Source organism: Spermophilus citellus, assembly GCF_964194105.1.
Source record: "Spermophilus citellus genome assembly, chromosome: 2".
Taxonomy (NCBI): Eukaryota; Metazoa; Chordata; class Mammalia; order Rodentia; family Sciuridae; genus Spermophilus; species Spermophilus citellus.
Window position 1 is genome coordinate 27,699,601 of NC_138183.1, and position 27,194 is coordinate 27,726,794.

The 27,194-nt window shown below is 39.4% G+C and overlaps 2 protein-coding genes and 1 long non-coding RNA gene across 7 annotated transcripts in view; 1 reads left to right on the forward strand and 2 right to left on the reverse strand.

Annotated features, from left to right (window-relative positions):
- Positions 1 to 3,896, reverse strand: part of FSD1L (fibronectin type III and SPRY domain containing 1 like) — a 71,695-nt gene extending 67,799 nt beyond the window's left edge. For 3 of the 4 annotated variants that reach the window (XM_081278640.1, XM_081278638.1, XM_081278637.1), the window contains exon 1: positions 2,712 to 2,872. In XM_081278640.1, the coding sequence (XP_081134766.1) occupies positions 2,712 to 2,726 (15 nt within the window). In that variant the 5' untranslated portion in view covers positions 2,727 to 2,872. Of the gene's footprint in view, positions 1 to 2,711 lie in introns of all 4 variants that reach the window. The other variant, XM_081278639.1, reaches the window with a different exon arrangement.
- Positions 3,897 to 9,137: 5,241 nt separating this feature from the next.
- Positions 9,138 to 27,194, forward strand: part of LOC308640793 — a 69,834-nt gene continuing 51,777 nt past the window's right edge. The window contains exon 1 of the long non-coding RNA XR_014020353.1: positions 9,138 to 9,696. This is a non-coding gene — a long non-coding RNA (uncharacterized lncRNA). The remainder of the gene's footprint in view (positions 9,697 to 27,194) is intronic.
- SLC44A1 (solute carrier family 44 member 1) overlaps positions 11,048 to 27,194 on the reverse strand; it is a 184,822-nt gene continuing 168,675 nt past the window's right edge. For both annotated transcript variants that reach the window (XM_081278636.1, XM_081278635.1), the window contains one exon: positions 11,048 to 11,259. In XM_081278636.1, the coding sequence (XP_081134762.1) occupies positions 11,245 to 11,259 (15 nt within the window). In that variant the 3' untranslated portion in view covers positions 11,048 to 11,244. The remainder of the gene's footprint in view (positions 11,260 to 27,194) is intronic.

Sequence of the window (27,194 nt, forward strand, 5' to 3'; positions counted from 1 at the left end):
ATTTTCTTCCTCCTCTCATACAGAGCATCTGTTGCTAACAAAACACTGAGGGCCAAGTCATTTTCACAGACAAAAAAGCAGCTGGTCAAGCTAATCCATTTGCTGACTAGCCATCATCAAGCTTCTATAAGACTGTCCAGTTAACTTAACCTTTATTGTCAGATTACACGAGGCAGAACTTCCAATCCTCTTTCAATTAGGATTTAACAATCCTTCTTTTGCATCACCAAATAATTTCTTACAAATACAAAAAACAGAAAACATGCTTTAAAGATATATCAACTGAATCAGAAAAGAACAAAGTTATTTTGAGGTTGGGATTATAAAATTAATAACAATAGCTAACAGTATTAATTTATGCTAGGCACTGTTAACAGGTTTTAAAAAATGAACACAATCCTTAAATAACCCTTTGAGGATTAAGTATAAAACTGTTATCTCAATTTTTATAGATGAGGAAATGGAAACAAAGAACAAATTACCTAAGCTAACATAGCCCATAAAAGGCACCACTAAAAACCTGATTCTGGAGTCATCTTCTTAATAACTTAAGAATTCAAGTCCCAACACCTTTCAATGAACAGGTATATATCTAGGGCATCCTCATCCTTTGCCACTTGCAGCAACCCATTTTCCTCATACTAACTGCTATTAGTATGAGATACTATTACTGCTACTGTAAAAACATTTTATAACAGGAAATAGTCTCTTAAACTCATGCTGGGGTGTACTGCTGTCTCATTTAAAGAGAAAAAGAATAATCAGTTTAGTTCATTACTATTTGAGGCAAGTAATTGATTCTGCAGTAGTTTATGAGAAAAGGAAGCTTAAATTCAACAATTAAATGGTTCACAAGCATGAATACCAGATACTCTTTGTGACCTATAAAACAACAGGGTGTTTTTAAATTAGGAAAATTCTCTTGATACTACCAATGAAATTTAACTTATTTTCTAATATTGAGAAGTGATTCTCAAAGTTATCCTCAATAAGGCATATCAGTACCAATAATAAAAAAAAAAAAAGCTAATTCTTTGCCATCTCTGAGAAACTGCACATGGTACCCTCTAGGTACACCAAAAAGTAAATAAATAAATACATAAATCTGAAATGATAACAGATAGGTTCAAAATAACTTATCAACATGCAGCATGACCTTGCAAGAGTCATAACCTCCAACTTTTGATTCCTCAAAAGGAATATACATTCCCTGATAATTAAGATGATCCACATTAAAACAAATTTTTTCCTACAAAAATGGAATTTTTCAGGACTAATTCTTCATAAACTTTAAAATGCTGTGTGTTTCTTAAGGGATTATTTTATCAAATTTTTACAATAACACTATGAAATACTTTTATTTTTACAGAATAGATGAGAAAATAAATTAATCACCAGTGCATGACTTGCTCTATATCACAGTCAGTAAATAGTACCCTGGAACCCAATTCTCTGAACTTCCCAAGTCTTTACTCTTTCATTTGACCTCTGCTACTGTCCACTCAAGTATCGTATGACTTTTATCTAATAAGCTGTGAGATATTTTACAAATTTAGGCAGAGATAATGTTTTAAACTTATACATATTCAAAACACATAATATGGAATTTTTAAAATTACTAATATTCTTGGAAATAATAATTGAATACATCCAACTGGGTTTCAAGACAAATGCATATAATGAACACATTTGTTAACATACACATCTGTTAGCTACTATAACAGTTAATACTTAACACATGGAACTATTCTCTCATGCCCCCCACTCTCAAGAAGGTGAAATCACGCAAAATCATAGAAAGTTGTTCTAGTAAGTTTTTCCCGTGTTTTCTACCTAATAATAGAAAAGAATGGTCTCTAAAATATGTCCTTGTTTTCCCCTGCTGCATTATTGATAATGCTTGTTTTTCTTTCCTATACTGTACTATATTTCAATTACGCTATAACAAAGAGAAACAGGCAGTTAATTTCTATACAAGGATTATGACGAAATGTTAAAAAACTCACTTTCAATTGTCATTTGACATACTGGCTATGTTGTTTAAACATTTTTACTTAAGTCAAAAGGCTAGTTCTATATATGCTTTTCTCAACTTACTCTGAAAGTATGAAACATTCCACAACCACAACTAGGTAACTGTGACAAGCAACACCAATTGGTCAACGAGGGTGGGGCGGCTACCCTGACAACTGTCTTTTCCCTCAATTAACAAACAGTGACCTGCTTATGAACAAGTCACGGGGAGGGGAGGGAAGGGGTACAAAGGAGTTTGGGTCCCTGACCTAAAGAGCTTGCATTGTGCCAAAAAAGGGGACTTGTTCGAGGAAAGAGCATTAGCTCGGCGTCAGCAGGGAGACCCCCAAATCAGGCTGTGCCTCGGTTTCCACATCTGCTGGGGCGGGAAACATTCTCCCTAGCACGCTGGCAGGAATAAAAGGGGCCCAGCGCTGCAGAAAGTGATTGAAAGATAGCGACCGCTCCTGGCGTCTTCTCTGGAATCAAGAGGCCAGCCGGGGTCACTGGGCGCGGCTCCTGCATCCCCGCGAGCTCGGCTCGCTGGCGTCCAGGACCGAGGCCCAGAGGCCTCGCCTTCAGCCGCGGGAGCCCCGAGCGCCGGCGCCCACCACCCACTGGGCCCAGAGCGCCCCGCCCACCCATCGCCGGCCCGGCCCGGCCCGCCTCGGAGGCCCCGCGCTCCTCTCCCGGTTTACCTTCTGGGAGTCCATGGCGAGGACTAAGCCTGCTGGCTCGAGCCGGCCACAGGAACCGCGCGAAGAGGCGGAGAAAGCCGGCTACGCCGAGACCGCTACCCGCCGCCGCCGCCGCAGCCGCCGCAGCCGCCTCGGCCCGCACCGGCGCCGCCCGGCCCCGCCCGTCCGCGCCCAGCCAGCGCGCGCGCGTCGCCGCGCAGCGGTTGCCAGGGTGAAAGGGCGGCCCTCCGGAGGGAGGGAGGGGGAGGAGTGCTCGCGCCTGCGCGCTGCGGCCGGGCCGCCGGAGTTCAGGTGCCTGGGGTCGGCGCCGCAGGGAGTGGGATGCGTCCGCCCTCACGAGCACGTCTGCAGCCTTTCCTCCCTTCCCCCAACCCTTTAATTCCGCGAGCGCGAGTTCTACTGGCCTTGCCATGGGCCACTGGGCATCCAGAAGCCGGGCCCTCGGAAGGGAAAGCCCTGTCCCGGAGATTTATCAGTCCACTCTACATTCCGCGCGCACCTGAAGCATCTCCCCACACTGACAAGCCTGGGAGGGACCTCCGGGCTAGACCAGGCCCAGCTGTCCAGTGAGAGGAAAGGGGCTAGGATGGGAATGCAGCAGAAATGTGGGTATGGGACTAATAACGGGCTTGGGAGCCAAGTAGAACTTTCATAGAGAGCCTGTCTCCACCAGCTCCTTGCTACGGGAATGATCTTTAGCAAGTCACTGTCCCTGAGCCTGTTTGAATTTCTGTGAAATAAGAGAGGCTGCGCTGAGGATTATGAGGATTGAATATTGCATTTAATAATGATGATAATGTGTATGAAGTGCGTTGTATAGCTTGTGCTGAGTGAAATTAATTTGTTATTGGTAGGGAGTTAGAACCTGCTCAGTCCGTCCTGAGGGGGCAATGCAGGTGAGCTTGAAAATGTTTCTCCCCATGGAGACCTCATCCTCCTTTTAGATGACTTGAGAGGCTTAAAAGCTCAACTCAGCAATCACTTACGAATACATTAAAGAGAAGTAAGTATCGAGTACCTATTGTGTACCAGTTTTGCAAACTGAGAATTCAGTCTAGAATTCAGGTCGAGCTCCCATTAACTTACAATCTTTATGTGGAAGACTGACAAAAAGAATTAACGTATGAATGATATTATAAGTGATAAATAGAAAAATTACCTGGAGTAAAGGATTTAAGAGTTGGGAGGGTTCAGTTTCCCATAGGGAGGTCAGGGAAGGCTTCTCTCAGGAGTGACCTGAGTAAGTGGGAGGATGAGTAATGCAAGAGTCGGGGGAAGGGCATTCTAGTGGGAAGCAGCAGCAGATACAAAAGCCAGAAAGAGGGTATGCTCTAAGTGTCTACCTATGAGTCTCCCCAACTCTACTGTGGGGAGCCATTCTGACACGTGATTGGGTGACTCCCTTAAGGGCCTGAGGCACTCTGGCTGTGTCGGAGTTATCCCGACCCTTTCCTGATGAGAGAGCCCATCCGTGTGGGGGTGTGCCTGACCACTGACCCCGGGGACCCAATCACTGACCCTGACCTTGGAGTGCAGCCCCCCCTCAACCTTCATTGGATGGAATTCTCCCCTGAATCTCTTGTTCCCCAAATAAAAGGCTACTCCCCGTTGTGTTCGCTCTCTCTCTCTCCTGCTAGCCCTGAGTAATCCTCGCTGCCCTGCTGGGCGGCTAGAGGTGGGAACCAGAGAGGTGAGCCGTCTCGGACCTAGCAATATAAATAAGGTACTGTCTGTGTGTTTTATTTCGATCTCTTCTAACTAACTTTATGCCTAGAACCTCATTAATGAAACCACTGCGCAGGCCGCGTGGTAGACTCTACTGTGATTTCCTTGAGGGCCGTATCTTCTTTTACCCATATCTGTATCCTCAGCACAGGGCCTGCCACACAGTCTGCACTCAATAAAATCTTTCTTAAAAAATAATTTTTAGTTGTCAATGGACATTTATTTTATTTATTTATTTGTGGTACTTAGAGTCAAAACCAGTGCTTCACACATGGTAGGCAAGCTCTGTACAGCTGAGCCATAACCCCAGCTCCTCAATTAATTCTTTTTAAATCTGCATTGAGATGTACAAGAAATGGGATGAAGGGCACAAACAGGAAAACAAGAGTTTGGTTCGGACTAGATGGGTAATAATTGGAAAGCCTGGATCCAGGAAGGGCCTCTGAACAATTTTGTTCCTGTCAGCTGAAAGCAGAAGTGGCATACAGTCCTGCAGAGAGATGCCCCCACCCGTCTTGGTACCAAGGAAGTGAAGCTTCTAACCAAATCTTTCCAATTCCACGAGGAGCAGTGAGAGCAGCCAGGTGCCCAGCCACTCACCTATTGCTGCAGTGGCAAAGACTAATCTTCACACCATGCTCTGTGCACTGAGGCTGAGTCAGTTCCCTACAAGAGAGAAATGTAGACTGGGAAATGAAGAGCATCAGAGATCAAACCACCAGACTGACTGTATGGTTCCCAGTGCTGCCCTTGCTTGCCACCTGGACCCCCACAAAGAGAAGGAAAGAACATTCCATGCCATTCTTTCTTCTTCAGATGCCAGGGTTTCACCTCAGTCCTATTAAAGGGCAAATCGTGGGCACTTTATGACTGATGGACACCACCACAGGAGGAGAAAGAGAGAGGCTTTGGGAGACAGAGAGTCGCAGCTGAAAATGTGACTCTGTCACAGGCTCATCCTCCAGGAGCTCACCCCTGGCTCCTTGCCTCCAGCTCCTCGGGTTCTCTCCTTCAGCCCAGTCAGGAGCCTGCAGATTTCGACAATTGCTTTACCCTAAGTGACTTCTGCCCTCACCAGATTTATGGCTCTTTTGGTCTGGTTCCACTGCCAAACTCATCCTGGCTCCCTTACTTCCCCTTGTTCCCATACGGGAACAGCTATTTCTTTCTGGCTGTGACTTCTTTCTTCCCCAGTTCATATAGGTTCTCTCACCGTAATCACTCATCAAGATTGGTGAACTCTGTACCCCAACCCACTCTCAGTGTCTCTGGCCTATAGGCAAATCCTTTACTTTTTCTACACTCATCATTTCAAGATAGAAATTTTCAAAAATAGTTTTACCAATAAAGTACTAGCTCTTAAATGGGTCCCCTGTAGCAGCTGCCTCAGCATTTCTTGCTAACATCAAAGTGCAAATTCTCAGGTTTCTTCCCTAACTGAATTAGAAACTCTGGAGATGGGCTCCAGTAATCTGTTTTTAACAAGTCTTCCAGGTGATTCTGATGCACACCAATGCTTGCAAACTATTAAATTAAGAGAAGTAAAATTGCTTTAAAAAAAAAAACGGAAAAAAGAAACTACAGGGGAATAAAAAGAGATGTTGTTTCAATACTTAGTTTGCTCCGGGCTCAGTGGCACATACCTCTAATCCCAGTGGCTCCGGAGGCTAAGATAGGAGGATCATGAGTTCAAAGCCAGCTTCAGCAAAAGTGAGGCACTAAGCAACTCAGTGAGACCCTGTCTCTAAAGAGAATTCAAAATAAAAAATAGGGCTGGAGATGTGGCTCAGTGGTCAAATGCCCCAGAGTTCAATTCCCAGTACCCACCCACTCCCCAAAAAACCTTAGTTTTCTGATTCTGATATAGCATTTCTAGCCATAATTTTTTGAATGAGGCTTTTGGGCCCCATGAACCTCTTTCTAAAGAAACTCCAAGTCAGGATAACCTCATAGTTGTCACTGCTAATGTCTGACAACCCCTCCCAGGACCAGGAGTGACCAGGTTCTCTGTCACTCTGAGGGGTGCCAGGCAGGCATTGCCTGTAGCCCTGAATTGCCTCATAAGTTCTGGGATCTCCTATCTGGTGGGAGAAAAATTTCCTTCCTTTCTGTGTCTCCAACAGTCTTCCCCTTGGATGTCAGTTTAGGGTCACTGGCATGGAGTCACATGTCTGCACGTAAAACCAGACACTGTTTCTTACCACCTATGTGGACACCAATGAGTCTCTTATCCTCACTAAGCCTCAATTTCCTCCTCTGTAACATAGTGATCATAATTCCCTTTTAGGGTTGTTGTGAGGATTAAAGGAGATTATGTATGTTTTATGCTTGGCTTACTTGGCATTCAATAAGTAGCAGTTACATTACTTCCTGTACACCGTGTCCTTCTATGCCACCCTTACATGGTTCTTTCTCCCTTTGGGTCTTTGGAGCCTCAGGAGATCTAGTTTTACCCCAGATCCCCTTTTCACTGCTATGCTTGACTTTTCTGAAGCATCACTAGCCAAATGTTGCTCTTTTTGAAGCTCCATATCTTTACCCATGCTCCCTGCTAACATCTGGCAAGGGTCTTAGTATGCACTACCCAGACTGGGAAAACCCTGAGGCTTCTCTAAGCCTTATTTTCTTCAGTTGTGAAGTAGGAATCATAGCCCTAGCACGTACAAGGGTTGTTGAGTGGATTAAATGAAATAATCCCTGTTAAGTGGTTAGCACAGTTTCTAGAATATAGTAATCATTCAAAAAAATTTGCCATGATCCTCTCTTCCCAAGCATAAAAACCTAACTAATTATGTTTTCTGCCCTCTTCTGATGAAAGACCAAACTCTCTCCAAAGCCCTGGAACCTCTGGGAAGTTAGAGCACTAATTTCTGACCCTAGACACTCATTATGGACAGGGTCTTCTAGGAGGAAAAGGACAGTGCTGCCCTGAAGTGGGCTGGCACTCTATGGGGTGGTCTGGCTCCATACTTGGAGAGGTCTAAGCCAAGTGAGAAGCAATCACTAGATACAAACCTGATTGGCCAAGGGCCAGAAAACCATGTGAGAAGAGACACAAACACCCGTGTGTCTTTAACCTGAAAGGAGAAACTCAGGGAAGATGTAATCATTGACTTCAAGTCTCCCCAGGGCTGTTGTGTGGACATCAGAGATGATGTGTTGTCTACCATCCCACAGGTAGAATCACACCCGACTGGGAGAAGTTCAGAAGACAGATTTCCATTCCACAAATTGTCTAACTTTCTAAGAAATCCATACAGAACTGGAATAAATGACTTGGTAAGTGAGATTCCCATCAGTCGAGGTATCCAAGCAGAGGCTGGGCATTTGCTTAGAGCTGTCATGGGGGGATATGGGCACTGGAAGGGTAACTGGTGGAGATAACTTTTAACATCTTTCTGAACCTTGAGGTTCCATTATTTTCCCAACTTCAGGTCAATAATCATTTATTTCCTTTCAGACTTGACCATGTAATTGTGCTCACCTTTGGAAGGCTCTCTAGATTTCTTCTCCTCACCCTCACTCGGTTGGAAGAGGCCCCACTGCTTCCTGGAGAAGGGCCTGAGAGGGCCAGTTCACTAAACCCTAGCTATTAGGATTTTACTGTGTCATAACATCATGCATGATGGCCTGTTTATTCTAGACACTGGGGACACTGAGATGAGTAAGCTCTGGGAGGCTCAGAGATTTCTAACATATTCTACTTAGGCCTTAGACACACCTCTGGACTCACCATGTTCAGAGGATGATCATGAATAAAGGAAATTAAATCTGTCAATCTCCTCATGAAAGGAAATCCACCCAGGATGCTGGCCAGAAGCCAGATCCCTCCAACTCAGAAAAACAGGCTCCCTGTTGGATCATTGCTCAGATGGCCCTCTCCCTTTTCCTATTCTCTAAAATGTTAGAGGTCTGGTTGAGACTGGGGAGATAAAGGGCCAGAGTGCATGCTTCACTGCACTTACTGGGTGAGACCCAGACTCTGATGCCAGGGTGTTTGAATTCAAATCCCAAGTCTACTTTCTGACTGTGTGGACTTGAGCAAATTCTTAACTTCTTCATACCTCATTCTCTCATAAAATGAGTGTATTAAAAGTGTCCACTTGATATGATTACTATGAGAATAAATGACTTAATATATATAAAGTTCTTAGACTAATGCCAGATACACAGAAAATGTGCAATATGTGTTAAATATCTATTGTTATTTTCTGGAGTAAACCACTCTCCTAAGTACATAGCACCAGGAAATAATAGTGTCTGTGTGTTCTTTGATACTGCAATGCCTTCGCTGTCAGGTTGAGATGGTTCTATGTCAGCACTTCCTGGGAAAATAAGCCTCTTGAAATCCCCCTCTCATTCTGAAGGTCAATCTGTACTTTTCCATGACAAAACAGTCAGAGGCAGAAAGGTGACAGGAAGAACTATAAGGACAAGGTAGACAGGGTGTAATATTCTTTGATTAGAAAATGTAGCCCATTTCCGTCCATCTCATAGGCTACACCTTGACCTAGCAGCAGACAGGAAGGGAAATAGGATCCTTTCCAAGCCGAGGTAGAAAATGATGAGAGAACAATTCCAAGGAATGAAAGTAGGAGATGAAATTAATTGAATGGAGAGAGAAACCTTCAATGGCCAAATGCTGGGGAAGTATTAGGAAAACTTTAGAACATATACGAGATGGAAAAGTCTGCGGAAATAAAAAGTTATCTTTATGAAAAATACATAGCAATGTGAGAGAAAGCTCATGATATTACAGTTTTAAAAACAGCTAAAATTTTTTAAGAATATAATGGACAACATCTGTAGAAACTGATCAATACATTCATAATTGTTCTTTTGGCTAAGATCAGGTATCAGGTGTGAAATCTAAGCTTAGTTTCATGTTATCAAATATAGCATTGCTACGGTCTGAATATTTATGTCAAAATTCAGTTGTTGAAATCCTAACCCACAAAATGACGCTATTAAGAGCCTTTGTGAGGTGATTAGGTCATGGGGGTGGAGCCCTGAAGAATGGGATGGAAAGAAAGGAAGCCCCAGGAGGACCCTGGCTCTCTCCAGCATGTGAGGATGCAATAAGAAGGTACTGTCTATGAATCAGAGAACAGGACCTGACCAGACACTGAATCTGCTGCCAGCACTTTGATCTAGCTCTTCCAGGTGTCCAGAACTTCGAGAAATAAGCTTCTGTTGTTTATGAACTACATAGTCTATGTTATCATGTAATAGCAGCTTAAACAGACTAGGACAAACACCTGTAAGTATGTATTTGTATTTATTCTTCTGTTTTTCATAAAAGTGAATCGATGACAAGTCAGCTTTGAAATATATAAATTTACATATTAAATTTAAATTAATTTGGCATGATTTCCTCACGGTTAAAAAGAAAAGGGGGGGAGAGGGGGTTGAGAAAAGAGATTAGTAGAGATCAGACTGTCATGGTCTTTGAATTCCTGACCAAGGCGCTGGGATTTGAGCAAGTAGTATGTGGGAAGCCACTTACATGTTTATGAACCAAAAGTTATTTTAGGACACAATTTGGCAGGAGGAATAGGAAGGAAGTGAGTGGGAGGAGTCTGGAGTGAAGAGTTTAGGGGGACCAGGAGGCCCAGGTCTCTCCCTAGCCCCTTCCTTTCCCTAGTTAGATCCTTATAGCTCACAACCCCCACTCCACCACCACTACCACCACATCCATGAGAATATAGGGATTATCTAAGTATTATAAATTTTTAAATAGTTTTCAGTCAAATGGAAAAAATAAGAAAAAGGTCTTAATGAAAATGGATGACTTTCTTCCAAAATCATTAAGTTGGGAATTGGTAAAGTTTTTCTGAAAGGGCCATATAGTAAATATTTTATTCATGGTCTCTTGTTACAATTATGCAACTCTGCCACTATAGAAGACAGTAGCCATAGGCAGTATATAAAGGATTGGGTGTGGCTGTGTTCCCATAAAACTTTATTTACAAAAATAGATTGGGGGCTGGATTTGACTCAGGCCATAAAAGAACATTAAGAATTATTTTGTTTCGAATATCACTGTGTGATTCTTGTGCACCTTTACAGTCTCACTGATGCTCCCTTGAAGACACTTCCCACATACATACATCACCATCTCCACCCTTACTCAGAGAGGAAGTGATACCTGTGATGGTATTGTAGAGTAATTTTCTCTGAAACAATAATGAGTAAAGCAGAGTGTTAAAGTGTAGGAGCCTTGATTTGAATACTAACCCTGGCAACCTTGTGATCTTACCATAGCACACAAACTCTCTGAGCCTCCAGTTCCTTATGGGCAAAATGAAAATAATAGGCACAAATTTACAGAGCTGTTGTAAGGACTAAATGTATGTAGTGCACTCATCCTAATGCTTGGCCTGGAAGAGGCCCTGAATAAATAATAGCTGTTAACCCACATCAGCTCTATAAATAGTAGAGTCAAAGAGGACAGACCCAGCCTGCACCAAGAGAATTCCCTTGCAGATGCAGACTGTAGCAGTACTGGCACTAGATGGAATCTAGTGGAATCTAGAATGGAATCTCTAAACATGCACAAGATTAGAAGAGAAGTTTGAAGACACTGCTGCAAGACAGATTATTACCAAAGCTTCTGGTTAATCATTTATTAGACTGCCCCACTGCAGCAAATCCACTTGGCTGTTCATGGCTGGGGAACCTTGTCGCATGCCTCTGTTCAAGTAATAAGATCCTGCTCTTCATCCTCAGACGCTCCACAGCTGCTGAGTGGGAGAACCCAATGTAGACAGCCTCCTCTGAGTTCATTCTTCCGGTCTCATGAACCCAGTCATCTTCTCTTTAGCTGAAAACAAACACATCAAGCAAATGAATGCTTCTCTCCTAGGGGGACATGACAATGAGAATCAATCAGTAACCAGAAATAACGTGGGATAATCTTTAGACATTACGAAATGTAAGAAGGCTAAATGCATACACATACACACGTACATGCCCCGATTAATAAATAAAAGGAATATCTGAGAGAGCCTGGGTTCAAGGCTTGATACTACTTCCTTATCAGCTGTGTAATGGTGGTCAAGGTATTTAACATCTGTGCCTACACTTCCCCAAGTATAAAACGAAGATAATCATGGTATGTTCCTTTAAGGATTAAATGCATTAATAAATACAAAGTGCTTAGAACAATGCCTGACACGTGGTAAGGAATGCTAGCGCCGGGTTCATCAGTATTGGTATCAGCATTATTCTTTAACAAAGAGATTTTTAGAGGCTGAATCACGAATCAAATTTGAAGCTATTCTGAAGATTCTGTGGTACTCTCAAAGACCCAAACCTGAAGTCCAAACGAAACTTTGGGTTTTTCACTCCTGTAATTCAGTTAGCCGTGGGACAAGTCAGACCAGGATAATGGGTGTTCCCATAGTTAAGGTCAATTCATGGAACAGTGACTGAGTAAACTAACTGAAGATAATAATGGTACTGTGGTTTTGCAGAAGGATATCCTGAATCTTAGGAAATACACACTGAAGTATTTAGAACAGAAGGGCCACTATGTATGTACATTCTGCTCAAGTGATTCAAAAGTGGGGGAGGGGTAGGCAGAGAGAGATGGGAAAAGAAGATGCAAATGAAAGAAAATGAATGTTTAACAATAGGTGTGACTCTATATCACCTGGTGTTCTGTGAACCATTCTTATTTAACAGCTTTTCTATAAGCTTGAGATAATTTTCTCTTCATGATAATTTTCTTTTTTTAATAACTTGTTAAAATGCTCATTAGGATGGGTTAACAATGAAAGAAGTGTAGACTCAGCTTGACTTTCAAGTAAGCATGGGGCCACTGCGGGACAAGAGGTGACCAGATAGTTCTGACCAGGCAGTGCCAGGAGAGCTCAGACGTGGAACAAGAGAATATGAAGTAGTTCAGTGATTCAATTATCTAATGGTGTCAGGCTAAAATCTCCAGAGGCATCCATCTCCACAACAGGCTCTGTTTATTCAGGGTTAATGTTGAAATTTTATTTTTAAATTCCACGTACTGCCTCTTTGCTGATCCTCCTACCTCAGATTTCTTTCCAACATCATTCCATTTGGCAAACTGCAGATAGAATCAATCCCTAACCCATTGCTTTTACTATATCAGTTCCTCACCAAGGACATTACAATGATTTCCTATTTTCTACAATACCTCATCTAAATGGTGCTATGTTATTAGTTTCATGTTTGATAATTTTACATATTTTGACTTGCAGTTTCAACTTTTATGATTTTTTCCCCCTGACCATTGAAAATAACAGGTCCTATAATTAGACTGACATTCAATACTGGTTGTTGCTTAGTTAGGGTCACATGGCTGGACTCTAGGCTTATGCCAAAGTTGTGATTTGACTGAGATTGAGATAAAAGTTCTTCATTCTTTTTTAAAAATTTAAATAAACTTTTATTTTAGAGTAGTTTTAGGCTTGCAGAAAATTTACAAAGATAATATAGAAAGCTCCCATGTACCCTACACATGGTTACCCCTGCTGTTAACTTTGGACATCACTAAGACAACTAGTGGACCAACAGTGTTGGAGAGCTGTTAACTGAGTTCCATACTTTATTCAGATTTCGTCAGTTTTCCACAATGTCCTTTTCTGTTTCAGGCTCCCATCCAGAAGACCATATTACATCTAGCTTTCCTATTTTCAAATTTAAAAATATGTAAAAAACCAAATGCTACACTTAAAAATAAGACACTTTGATGCTCTATCTTTTCCTCTTCCATTGAACATGAAAAAATTCACAACATATGCCAGCTCATCCCAAGGAATGATTAGAACACTCATTTCCAGGATTCCTGAGTTTTCTTTGGGTCAGCCTCTTTTGAGAGTTCAAAGTCTCTTCCTGGACTCAAAGTCCAAGGCTACATCTAATGAGCTGGTCCAAGACAGTTTTATTTCCTATAGAGTATAAAAGACTTCTGTACACAGCAACTCATATGGAGATTCCTGGAATCTCGTATTTGACACAAACACTCAGTGCTAAAATGAGCATTCACTAACTACCTAAGGAAAGTACTTCAGTAACATCCCTTCCGGTATGATTCATACCTCAGGGGCCAGGAATAGTAAAATGCGTCCTCTGGGAACTATGGCATCAACTGCCCTCATACTGCCAGTGACTTTTCTCTGATCTGGTCACAGGCAGGCATTTTATTCACCTGCTTAGAGATTCAGAGAACTAATTAACAGATGAGGTCTAATCGGCTTTTCTAGCCTCTGATTCTGGATCTGCATGCCTTCTCATATCTGCCTGTTTCTCTGCATGGCTAGAATAAGTTCATCTCACCAAGGGACCCTGTTTCTCCTACCAGAAGCGGGGAATCAAATATAAGATCCTGTAAAGGATGAAGAGTTACACAGCTTTCAGAAAAATTTACATATTTTTCAAAGTGGCAAAACTTTTTCCAAATGAAATGCTTGCTATAAAATTTTAAACAGGCAATGTAGGACTTTCATCAATTCTATGTTTTGATGCTTCCACCAAGTATTTGAAAACACAATACAAAATCCAAGGGCTTTTTGAAAAAAGAAAAAAATGTATTCATAAGTGTACCATCCCCACCACACTTATTTTCAGTTTTATGACTTCTTGTTCATGTTTGGCTATACTATGTATTCTGTTTGCCTCACATTATCCTGTAAACCTATCCTACATTTCTATTTTCAATGTATTTTTAGTGTTCACATAATATTCCATTAAGTGTATGTATAATCATTTAAACATTCAGTAATGTGCTGTATGAGGGCAAAGATAAGTGTCTTTTTTTTCCTCACCACTGTACACTCAGCATTTCATGGAGGGATAGTAGATATTCATGACATAATTGAATAAAAAGTGAACTTCAATGGCTTTGAATTCTTATTCTCATGTATTATTTTTAATGTGTCCTACTTTTTTTGGTTACTTACTCTTTCTTGGCCACCTTTTGATTAAAAAACAAACAAACAGAAAACATCGATCAGTTTTCTTTGATTGTGATCTTGGCATGACTGGTACAATTCCATGGAAATCCTTTGCATATCTGAAATGTCTTTGTCCTACCCTCACATGTATTGCATAGCTTGGATAGATACAGAATTCTGTGATGGAAATCATGTCCCCTCAGAAATGTGAAGGCAACGTCCCAGGACTCTCTTGAGAAAGCCGAAAGCCGATGTCATTCTGACTCTTGATACTTTTTTGTATGTAACATCCCCTGCTTACACAGCACCACCACCCTTCTCACTGTCTCTGTCTTCCTGGAAGGTTTGCCCAGGTGTTTCGAGATAACTTGATGACACAATTAGGTATGGGTCTATATTCACCTATTCGTCTAGGCAATCAGTAGGCTTTTTTTTTAAAGAGAGAGTGAGAGAGGAGAGAGAGAGAGAGAGAGAGAGAGAGAGAGAGAGAGAGAGAGAGAGAGAGAGAAAGAATTTTTAATATTTATTTTTTAGTTTTCGGCGGACACAACATCTTTGTTGGTATGTGGTGCTGAGGATCGAACCCAGTGCCCCGCGAATGCCAGGTGAGCGCTGTTACCGCTTAAGCCACATCCCCAGCCCCAGGCTTTTTTTTTTTTTTTTTTTTTTTTTTAAAGAGAGAGAGAGAGGAGAGAGAGAGAAAGAGAGAGAGAGAATTTTTTAATATTTATTTTTCAGTTTTCGGTGGACACAACGTCTCTATTTTTATGTAGTGCTGAGGATCAAACCCAGTGCCCCGCGAATGCCAGGTGAGCGCGTTACCGCTTAAGCCACATCCCCCAGCCCCAGGCTTTTTTTTTTTTAATATCTATTTTTTAGTTGTAGTTGGACACAATATCTTTATTTATTTTTATGTGGTGCTGAGGATTGAACCCAGGGCCTCATCAGTGGCCATTTTTAATATAGAAGTTCATGTCTTTCATTTATGAAAGCTTCCCTTTTCCTGAATTCCATCTCCTAGATTCTCCTATTTCCTCTCTTCTTGCTTCTCCTGTGCTGCCTCTTATATCCTCCACCTCTTCATGCCCCTCCTCCTTGTTTTGATGGTGAATCACTTGGAATGGATCTCCAACTTCATCTGAGACATTTCATCAAATTCATCTTCCAAACCTTCTCATGAGCTTTACATTTTTTCCTTTTTAATTTTTGAATTGTAGATGAACTCAATACCTTAAGTTCACTTATTTATTTTTATATGGTGCTGAAGATGGAACCCAGTGCCTCACACCTGCTAGGCAAGCGCTCTACCACTGAGCTACAGCCCCAGTCCCTCATTTTTAATTTTCGAAAGCTCCTTTTTGTTTTCATAAACTTCCTCTCAAATAGCCAAGTATTTTCCCTCGAGTGGAATTAATAATTTTTAGAAACATTTTCTTTTTTTATTGATTGTTCAAAACATTACAGAACTCATGATATATCATCTTTCATACATTTGACTCAATTGGGTTTTGAACTCCCATTTTTACCCCAAATACAGATTGCAGAATCACATCTGTTACACACTCACATTTTTACATAATGGCATATTAGTGACTGTTGTATTCTGCTACCATTCCTATCCCCTACTATCCCCCCTCCCCTCCCCTCCCCTCCCATCTTCCCTCTCTACCTCCTCTGCTGTTGTTCAATTCTCTCCCCTTTTTTCCCTCCCCCTTGCCCCTCACAACCTCTTATAATTTTGTCTCCTACCATTTCCATATGCTTTCCCTTCTCTCTCCCTTTTTCTCCCCCCATTCGTCTTTGTTTACTGTTAGTCTTTTCCTCATGCTCTTCCTTCCTGTTCTGTTCTTAGTTGCTCTCTTTATATCAAAGAAGACATTTGGCATTTGTTTTTTAGGGCTTGGCTAGCTTCACTTAGCATAATCTGCTCTAATGCCATCCATTTCCCTGCAAATTCTATGATTTTGTCATTTCTTAGTGCTGCATAATACTCCATTGTGTATAGATGCCACATTTTTTTATCCATTCATCTATTGAAGGGCATCTAGGTTGGTTCCACAGTCTAGCTATTGTGAATTGTGCCGCTATAATCATTGATGTGGCCGTATCCCTATAGTGCGCTCTTTTAAGGTCCTCAGGGAATAGTCCGAGAAGTGCGATAGCTGGGTCAAATGGTGGATCCATTTCCAGCTTTCTCAGGAATCTCCATATTGCTTTCCAAATTGGCCTCACCAATTTGCAGTCCCACCAGCAGTGTACAAGTGTACCCTTTTCCCCACATCTTCGCCAACACTTATTGTTGTTTGACTTCATAATGGCTGCCAATCTTACTGGAGTGAGATGGTATCTTAGGGTGGTTTTGATTTGCATTTCTCTGATTGCTAGAGATGGTGAGCATTTTTTCATGTACTTGTTGATTGATTGTATGTCCTACTCTGAGAAGTGTCTGTTCAGGTCCTTGGCCCATTTGTTGATTGGGTTATTTGTTATCTTATTGTTTAATTTTTTGAGTTCTTTGTATATTCTGGATATTAGGGCTCTGTCTGAGGTATGAGGGGTAAAAATTTGTCCCCAGGATGTAGGCTCTCTATTTACCTCTTTTATTGTTTCTCTTGCTGAGAAAAAACTTTTTAGTTTAAGTAAGTCCCATTTGTTTATTCTTGTTATTAACTCTTGGGCTATGGGCGTCCTATTAAGGAATTTGGTGCCCGACCCCACAATATGTAGATCGTAGCCAACTTTTTCTTCTATCAGACGCAGTGTCTCTGATTTGATATCTAGCTCCTTGATCCATTTTGAGTTAACTTTTGTGCATGGTGAGAGAAAGGGATTCAGTTTCATTTTGTTGCATATGGATTTCCAATTTTCCCAGCACCATTTGTTGAAGATGCTATCCTTCCTCCATTGCATGCTTTTAGCCCCTTTATCAAATATAAGATAGTTGTAACTTTGTGGGTTAGTCTCTGTGTCCTCTATTCTGTACCACTGGTCCACCTGTCTGTTTTGGTACCAGTACCATGCTGTTTTTGTTACTATTGCTTTGTAGTACAGTTTGAACTCTGGTATCGCTATACCTCCAGATTCACACTTCCTGCTTAGAATTGCTTTTGCTATTCTGGGTCTTTTGTTTTTCCATATGAATTTCATGATTGCTTTATCTATTTCTACAAGAAATGCCGTTGGGATTTTGATTGGCATCGCATTAAACCTGTAGAGAACTTTGGGTAATATCGCCATTTTGATGATGTTAGTTCTGCCTATCCATGAACAGGGTACATTTTTCCATCTTCTGAGATCTTCTTCTATCTCTCTCTTTAGGGTTCTGTAGTTTTCATTGTATAAATCTTTCACCTCTTTTGTTAGGTTGATTCCCAAGTATCTTATTTTCTTTGAGGATATTGTGAATGGAGTGGTTTTCCTTATTTCCATTTCAGAGGTTTTGTTGCTGATATCCAGGAATGCCTTTGATTTATGCGTGTTGATTTTATAACCTGCCACTTTGCTGAATTCATTTATTAACTCTAGCAGCTTCTTTGTAGATCCTTTTGGGTCTGTTAAGTATATTATCATGTCATCCGCAAATAGCGATAATTTAATTTCTTCTTTTCCTATTTTTATGCCTTTAATTAGAAACATTTTCTTTACCTTGCAATCTATTTCCCCTAAGTTGTTTTATTCTTCTTTTCTTCTTTGTTTTGGTCTTTTGTAGTAGAGACTTGCCTCAAGGATCTGGTCGTTTTTATTTAAGAATAGGACCACTAAAATTAACTGGAAGTTTTCTATTTGTTGGTAAATTTGGTCATTGAAATAGTTCCCTACAGGTGACATGCCTGAGTCTTAGTTGGAGCCCCCGCTCTACCCCATACACCTATTTTGGTGTTTTCTTGGGCTAGTCAGATTCTCCAGAGAATGATTTCCTAATTTCCCACTCAATGGGTAAAGGTATCATTGCTAGACTTCTGGGAAGTGGGAGTGGGGAGAAGGCCTCTTCTACTTTCAGACTTCCACTTAATCCCCTTGACGTAATATGGTCCCCTATTTCTGATGCCTCCCCAAGTCCTACTTTATCCTCTTTAGGGAATATTCTCTAGTCTGCTGAAGATGACAAATGGTATTTGCCTGACTGTACAGAATAGGGGTATGGTAGCTAGAAAATGATTTTTTAAAAATTTTTTTTAAAAAATGCTTTTTAAAGTTTAGTTATAGCTTAAACACAGTAAAAACACAAAAACTATGGCTATTTCAGGCTCTCTGGTACCATATACGGGAAGAAAGAGATCAATCTTGGGTTGTTACAGAAGCCCATTTGTCAACATAGCTTTGGTCTCTAAAGACAGACAGTTTTCAATCCAGAAAATAATTTGTTTTCGTACCCCTTGTTATAGCCTGCTTGTTAACAATCTAATGTCATTTTAGGTAAGTCTGCACTTTAGGTAAGTTTTAAGCAATTCCCCACCTTTAACCTTCTACAAAGCAGAACAGAAAGAAAGACAGCATTTTATTATACACCAATAATGTTTATTATCTTTAACAAGGAGTGGCCTACAGAGATCGTTGGCCTACTAGTTAATTATTGACAAAGAGAAGGGCTATAAATTAATCATTCCAAAACTATAGCCACTATTGTTCTGGACCTCTTAAAAAAAGTAATTTCATATAATCAGTTTACTATTTTGGTGACTTGTTGCAAATTGTTTATGTTATAAGTATGCAAGGAAATAAAAATCCTTAAATCCTTTATTTTGTGCATCACAAACAGGTAAGTCTTCTGCAATTTAGGTAAGTTTTATGCAATTCCCCACCTCTAACCTTCTACAAAGCAGAACAGAAAGACAGCATTCAATAATATCTCCTCAGATGAATTTAAGGGTGATGAGATGGGTCTATGGAGTTATTCCCACCCTAAAATTACTAGGTTTTGAATTCTTTTAGTCAAGTTCAATGGACTTGAATTTGGGTTTGTATTTAAAGAGTGTTTTAGAGCTCCATCTTCTTTTCAGGTGCAAACCCCTTATAGTCCTCAATCTCCTCCCCATACCAGTATACAAGGAACAAGCATGAACTGGTGTAAGAGTATAATTTTGGAGCTTGTTAGAGAGTAAAATACATTTATTCAAGAACCCAGATAATAAATATAAAGCAATGAAATAGAACTGTGAGTCCAGAAATAAACCCATTCATCTGTGGTCAATTGGTTTTGACCTTGACAAGGGTGTCAAGACTATTGAATGGAGGAAAAAAAAATCTTTCAATAAAGGGTAATGGGACAACTGGATATTTACATGCAAAAGAAGAAAGTTGGGTACCTACCTCAATTTATATACACCATACATAAAATTAGCTCAAAAAGATCAAAGACATAAATTCCCAGACTAAAACAATAAAACTCTCTGAAGAAAATTTAGGGCTAAAGCTTCATGACCTTGGATTGAACAATGTTTTCTTAGATATGACAACAAAGGCATAAGCACCCCAGGAAAAGATAAATAATTTGACTTAATCAAAATTTAAAAAACTTTTATGCTTCAAAGAACACTATTAAAAGAAAAAAAGATAACCCACAAAATGGGAGAGAATACTTGCAAATCATATATCTGTTAAGGGTGTAGTGTCCAGAATACAGAATATGTAAAGAATATTTATACTCAACAAGAAGAAGACAACCCAATTAAAAAAAAAACAACAACAAAAAGGTCTTGAATAGACATTTATCCAAAGAACAGTTAATAAATATATGACAAGGTACTTAATATCATTGGTTATTAGGAAAATGCCAAGCAAAGCCACAATGAAATACTACTTCATAACTACTAGAGAGGACATAATAGAAAAGATGGGAAATAATACAAGTTGTCAAGGACATAGAGAAATTGAAATCCTATCATTGCTATTTGCAGCTGCTGTGTAAAACAATTTGGCAGTTCCTCAAAAGGTTAAACATAGAGTTACATCTGACCTAGCAATTCTACTCTTAGATATGTCCCCAAGAGAACTAAAATCACACATCTCACCAAAACTTACACATTAATGTTCATAGTATTATTATCCATAATAGCTAAATGATGCAAACAACTTGAAGTATCCACCAACTAATGAATAAAAAACAAAATATGGTGTATCATGCAGTGGATTATTATTCAGCCATAAAGAAGAATAGACTACTGGTATATACTACTGTATTCGTCTGTTTTTTTTGTTGCCAATAACACAATACCACAGACTGAATAAGTTTTCATGAAAGGAGTTTTATTTTGGCTCATGGTTCTGGAGGTCCAGGTTGAAGGACCACATCTGGTGATGGTTTCTTTCTGTCCACGACATCACATGGCAAGAGACAGAGAGTGTGTATATGTGTTTTGTCTCCTCTGGTTTCTCTTTGATTACAAGGCCCCTGATATTCAATCATGGGGGCTCCATCCTGACTACTTTATCTAATCCTAATCACCTCCCAAAGGCCCCATCTCCAAACATCATAGTCAGATCACCTCTCCTCTTTATCTCTCACAATGGGGATTAATTTTCAACATATGAACCCTTGGGGGATACACTCAAACCATTCAAACCATTGCAACTACAATATGGTTGAACTTTGAAAACATTCTGCTAACTGAAAGAAAACAGGAAAAAAAACAGTTTATGTGCTATGTAATTTGATTTTCATGAAATGTTCAGAATAGGCAAATTTATAGAGAAATAAGGAGGATTAGCAGTTGCCAGGTACTGGGTAAGGGAAATAGGCATTGACCGCTAAAAGGCATAGGGTTACTTTTTTGGGGGTGCGAATGTTATGGAGTTTGTGGTCATGGTTGCACAGCTTTGTGAATGTGCCAAAAAATACAAGTTGTTCACTTTAGAATGGTGAATTACGTCTCAATTTTTAAATACACTATGAAAAACTTTAGTGAGAAAGTTTTTGTCATTGATTTCCACATGACAAGACCTATAATTAGGATTCATACACATTAGAGGACACAAAAGACTTAAATACAATTAAAGGTAGCAAAGTTCTCCAGGGGAAGAATAATAATTTCAAAAATTATTTTTTCCATAATTAATTTATGTAATGAAGAGTCTTCTACGTTATTTCACAGAAATCTTCTTTGACAGGCAATAATAGTTAATAAGTGGTTTTATATATCAAAGGGTAATAGGTGCTAATGTAGAAAACCAAAGGATATTAGCCTAGACCAGGAATGTAGTGATGGAGTTACTGAATTATGTAAGTAGTTCGGGGAATACCTCTGGGATGGGCTACATTTGTGCTGAGCTCTGAAACAACTGAGGGCAGACATCTGTGGAAGCAAATCACAGGCTGAGGTATGCCTGGTACAAATATGGAAAAGCCAGTGTCCAGGTGATCCTATGGCTAGAGCAAGGAGAGTGGCAGGGAATGAGTTGAGAGCAGTCATAGGCAGGTGGGTAGGAGATGAATCATGTGGAGACTTTGCATTTTGATCTCAGTGAGATGGCAAGATGCTGGAGAGTTCTGAGCAGAGGAGTAATGAGACCCCATTTGGGTTATAAAGGATCACTCTGACTCCTGTGTTAAGAATAATGTGTAATGGGACGAAATTGGTACTATGCGACAAATTACTAGACTGTTGAATTTTTTTAGGCAAGGGATAAAGGATGAAGGCAGTGGAGGAAGTGAGAAGTGATTGGTTTATGGATCTCTGTGGAAAAAACAGACTACTACATTACCCGATGGGCAGGATACGGGGTCTGAGAGAAAAAGTAAGGTTAAGAATGAACACAGGGTTTCATTGTCAGCAAACGGGAAGGCAGGGTGGCCAGTTACTGAGAGTGGAGTTTGGGTTGGGAATATTACATCTGACATTCTTATTAAATCCAAGTGGAGACAGCAGTAGGCAATTAGGAAGGCTTGAAGGAAATCTAAATTTCATCTGGAAACTAAGGGGCAAAAGTTGCTAATTAAAATTTCAAAATGTAAATGAATGCAGGGCATTGCCTTTACAGATGATGATGTGCAATCTAAAATTACAATAAATAAAGTGGAAAAAAAAGAACAGAGATGGACGGAACAAGAGATTCACCTTGAAACAGTTCCTCAGGTCCTCTCTGCACTTGCAGCTTTAAGTGCTGATGTTTTTGCTATTTTTGATAAGCCCTAAATCTTGGATGCTGACTCATAACCTTGTTGAGATGAGCACTTTTTTCAATGCAGACTACCACCCCTCCAAGTTTTGAGATAGTCTGACCTTAATATCCTTCCAAATCTTTCTTCCAAGGCAAGATGTGAATTGTGTGCCCTGTGGATGTGGTTGTGTATAACTCAGCTGTGAGTACACCAAGCGAAGGTCCACCCTGTGGAGGTGTGAATGCAGCTTTGTTTTAGTTTTCAATTATATTCCCAAGTAATTCACTAAACATTTGAAGTGAATGCTTTCTACACCATTTGTTAAAGTTATGGAATAACTTTATTAATATCATAGTCACTGTTATAGCAGCTGATGTATACTCATTGTGATGTTTCCTGGGCAGCTCACTCCTTGCTAACTGCCCCACATTCATCCTTCAATGGAATCGACCCTAAAATCCCCCTTTTATAGGTGGAAAAACTGAGGATGGAAAATGGACTGAGTAACTTGCTCACAACTGGAAAAAAACAGTAGTGCCAGGATCTGAACCTAGATGTGGCCAATCACAAAGCCCCAACTCTTAATTGGTAGGCTTCTTGGAATATTAAGAATCTACACCACATGATAAAACATCTCCACAAATTACTTAATAAATAGGCCCCACTCCTCATTATATGATCAATTATTTCCAGGTAATAACACATAAGGAAAGTGAAAGTAAGGGAAACAAAACTATTAAAAATACAATATAAATTCTTACCTTATTTTTTAAAAAGAAAAACTTTGCTGAGCTGAGGACACAGCTCAATGGTAGAGTGGCTCACCTAGTGTGTGTAAGGCCCTGAGTCCAAGACCCAGCACCACCGAAATAAATAAATATATAGAAGAAAAAAATTTAAAATAAGAGAAAATATAGATAAGTATTTTACTGATTTGAGGGTTAAGGAAGGATTTTGGAGTAGGAAAAGGAGGGTTTGTTATGTTTTTAAAAATGAGCATGTATTAATAATCATGTTAAAAATTATAACAAAAATAAGTGTCATCTAAAAGTCAATTTCTGTCTTTTTAAAATATTTTTTAGTTGTTGATAGACCTTTATTTTATTTATTTACATGTGGGGCTGAGAATCGAATCCAGTATCTCACACATGCCAGGCAAGTGCTCTACCGCTGGGCCTCAGCCCCAGCCCCTAAAAATCAATTTATTTTTATCCAATAAGTCATTTAGTTTCCAGGAACGTATAATTAACAAAAACAGGTGCAGAGATAAACAAAGATTTCTACACAAGGATAATCACTGTAGCATTATCAACAACCCCTTAATTTTTTGAGGAAATTGCTAAATTTGATTATAGGAGAATGATTGAATAAAATAAAGAACATTTTAATGAAAAATATTATAAATCTATGAGTCCTGCTTTCAAATAACTCTTGAATCTCTCACATATTAGGTTTATTAAGGAAACAGAAGATAGAAAATTGTTAATATGTATTTTATTTCCTCTAACTTTTTATGTTTAGCATTACCTGTATTAAGCAAGAGATAGTAGGCAGATACACACATGAAGGAATTATGACAGAGCATGAAAATAGTTATTATTTGGTTATTATAAGAATATGACCATTTTGTGGGGCTGGGGTTGTGGCTCATTAGTAGAGCACTCGACTAGCATGTGTGAGGCACTGGGTTTGATCCTTAGCACCACATAAAAATAAATAAATAAAATAAAGGTACTGTGTCCAACTACAGCTAAAAAAAAAGAATATGACTATTTTTTTTACATGTATATTTTGGGCTATAATTTCTCTCTCTCTCTCTCTCTCTCTCTCTCTCTCTCTCTCTCTCATTCTTTCTTTCTTTCTAGACAGGGTCTTGCTAAATTGCTAAGGGTTTTGCTCATTTGCTGAGGCTGGCTTTGAGTTTGTATTTCTCCTGCCTCAGCCTCATGAGCCACTGGGATTATAGGTGTTTGTCACCACATCTGCCTTTGGGTTGTATTTTTAACTTTATTGTTGTGATTGGTAATTTTTATTATCCACAATGAGCCACGTGATTTTTTAAATCCATCCATCCATTTATTTATTTATATTAGATCTTTATGGTTATACATAGTAATTGGGTTCATCCTGACAAACTCAGACATGCATGGTACATTTATTTATGTACAGTCATTTTATTTACTTATTCATTTCTTTACTTATTTTTAATCTATCCATATAATAATTCGTGTAAGAAGATTGAGTTTGAATTGGGCTGTGGCAGATAATAAATATGACTTTGACAAATTACCAATCTTCTCTAGCCTCTTTTCTCATCCACAAAATGAAAAGAGTAATACCTGATCTGCAAGAGTACATGATGTAATGTATACAAAAAGCTCTGCATGATGACTTACTGTTAAAAGGCATTCAAGAAATAGCAGTTGGTATTATTTGATTAGTGTTAGTTTTTAAAGTGGAAAAAGATTTAAGAAGCAAAGAAGTAGTGAGGAACTAACTGAAAATGTGTGATCAGGAGGATTATTTTTAAATAATATCAAAACAAGAGTTATAAAATATGTTACATTTTTGTAACCTAAAGTGAGTGCCAGTGTCAAACCAAAAACCAAACACTGTTAGGAATAATGCAATGCTCTGGGTAACCCCAGCAAACTGTCCAAAGATGTTTAGTAACTCTCACATTGCCACCTTGTGGAATTAGTGACACATTACATATCCCACGGAGATTTTATTTTGAAGCAAAATATATAGAAAGGCTAAATTAACAAAAATTCATGTTAAAGATAGTATTTAATACAGCGAGATCATATGTAAATCGATCAAGCCCATATTCATTTTTTTATTTTGGGGAAATATTTTATTGTATAAAAGCAAAAACAATAAGAAAAGGAAAGACCTAAAAAGGAAGAAAATGTCCATAACAATCAAGAATGAAAACTTTAGATCACAGTGAAGCCCATATTCATTTTTAAAGTAATTTTCTTTCATTATAGAAAGTAGTTTTACAGGAAGTTGGCAAACAAAGATAATCACCATAATCCTATCATTGTAATAACATCATTTAAAATTATTTTTATTTCATCCCATTTTATTTTTAAGTTAATATAATATTGTTAGAATTTTTCATGCTATTGCATTTTTCATAGTGATTTTTAATGACTGTATGACACTGTATCGAATGGATGTGCCAGACCTTGACTCAATAGTCCCTTAATGTTGGACATCTAGACTGCTTCCAACCAAAAGGAGCCTATTTTGATAGTTACTGTTTAATGTAGATATTAATCTACTTATTTTTAAAATTAAAATGTTATTACAAAGTAATGTGTTATTAGTATTTTAAAAGATACGCAAAAATAAGAAAACAAACTACAGTCACAGTTTCCCAACCCAGATAACTATTTTAACACCCTGAAGATATTTTACAACATAGAGAGTATATGTTGACTTTGTTTTGTACTGGGGATTGAACCCAGGGCCTTGTATATGTTAGGCAAGTGCTCCACCACAGAGCTACACCATCAGCCCTTTTTATTTTATTTTGAAACAAGTTCTCACTAAGTTGCCCAGGCTGGTCTTGAACTTGTGATCCTCTTGCCTCAGTCTCCCAAGTAGCTGGGATTATAGGTGTGCACCACCACATGTGGTTTATATTGACATTTTAAAACAAAAGTTGGATAATATTACTAGAACATGACTTTTTAACTTGAAATTATATCACATATAACTTTTTGTCAGTTACGTCTATTGAAAGCATTATTTATTGACTAAATCATATTTCATTATATAGATTGAATATTTTCTTTCAGTACTGGGGGTTGAACCCAGGGCCTTGGGTGTTAGGTGATCACTCTACCACTGAGCTACATCCCCAGCTACAGTCCTTGTTATCTAGATTAGTTAATGCACACATAAAATGATGCAGTGCACAGTACTAAGCTCTGATTTATTCATTGTTGAACACAGTGTTTACAATATGATGGGGGAAATAGGCAGTATATAAATAAACAGGAAAAAATACATAAGCATACATTTTGGTTAAACACCATGAAGAAAACAGGATACTATGAGAGAAAATAACAGGGATATACAAGTTGGTTGCAGAAAGTCTGAGGGAAAAGAGGAAATTTGGACTTCAAGGATGAAGAACTGGAATAACATTTTAGATAGAGGATGCAGCATATTTGAAAGACCTCAGGTAGAAAAATTCTTAGTAAATGGTCACTGTGGCTACCATGGTGAGGCTGGGACAGGTGAAGCTGAAGGCCTTCTGTGCCCTCATAAGGTGTATTATGTTTTAATCTGTGGGAGTAACATAATGAATGATGGTTTAGAAAGCTCACTCACCTGTTATGTGTTGGAGAATGGAGTGAGAGGCAAGAGCGGTGGTGGTGGGGAGACTAGTTAGGTGAATACTGCAATAATCCAAATGAGATGATGGGGGAATGAAGCAGGGTAGACATAATGGATAACTCAAGATATAAAGGAGTGTTATCTTACATTGGAGGGGGGAAGTTGGTTAGTCCTAATAGTTAGCAGTGGATACTGCATCAAGATGGCTGCTAATATTTATGGGCTCTGAGGTAAGAGGAAAAATAGAAAACCCCACCCCTATTCTCTCCTCACCCCTTGCTCTAGCCCACACGGTGAGGGGTCTCACTTGTGAACACCTGAGCTCTCAGATCCATGCTTTATCCACATCACCTACCATAGCCACAGCTAGAATCCGCT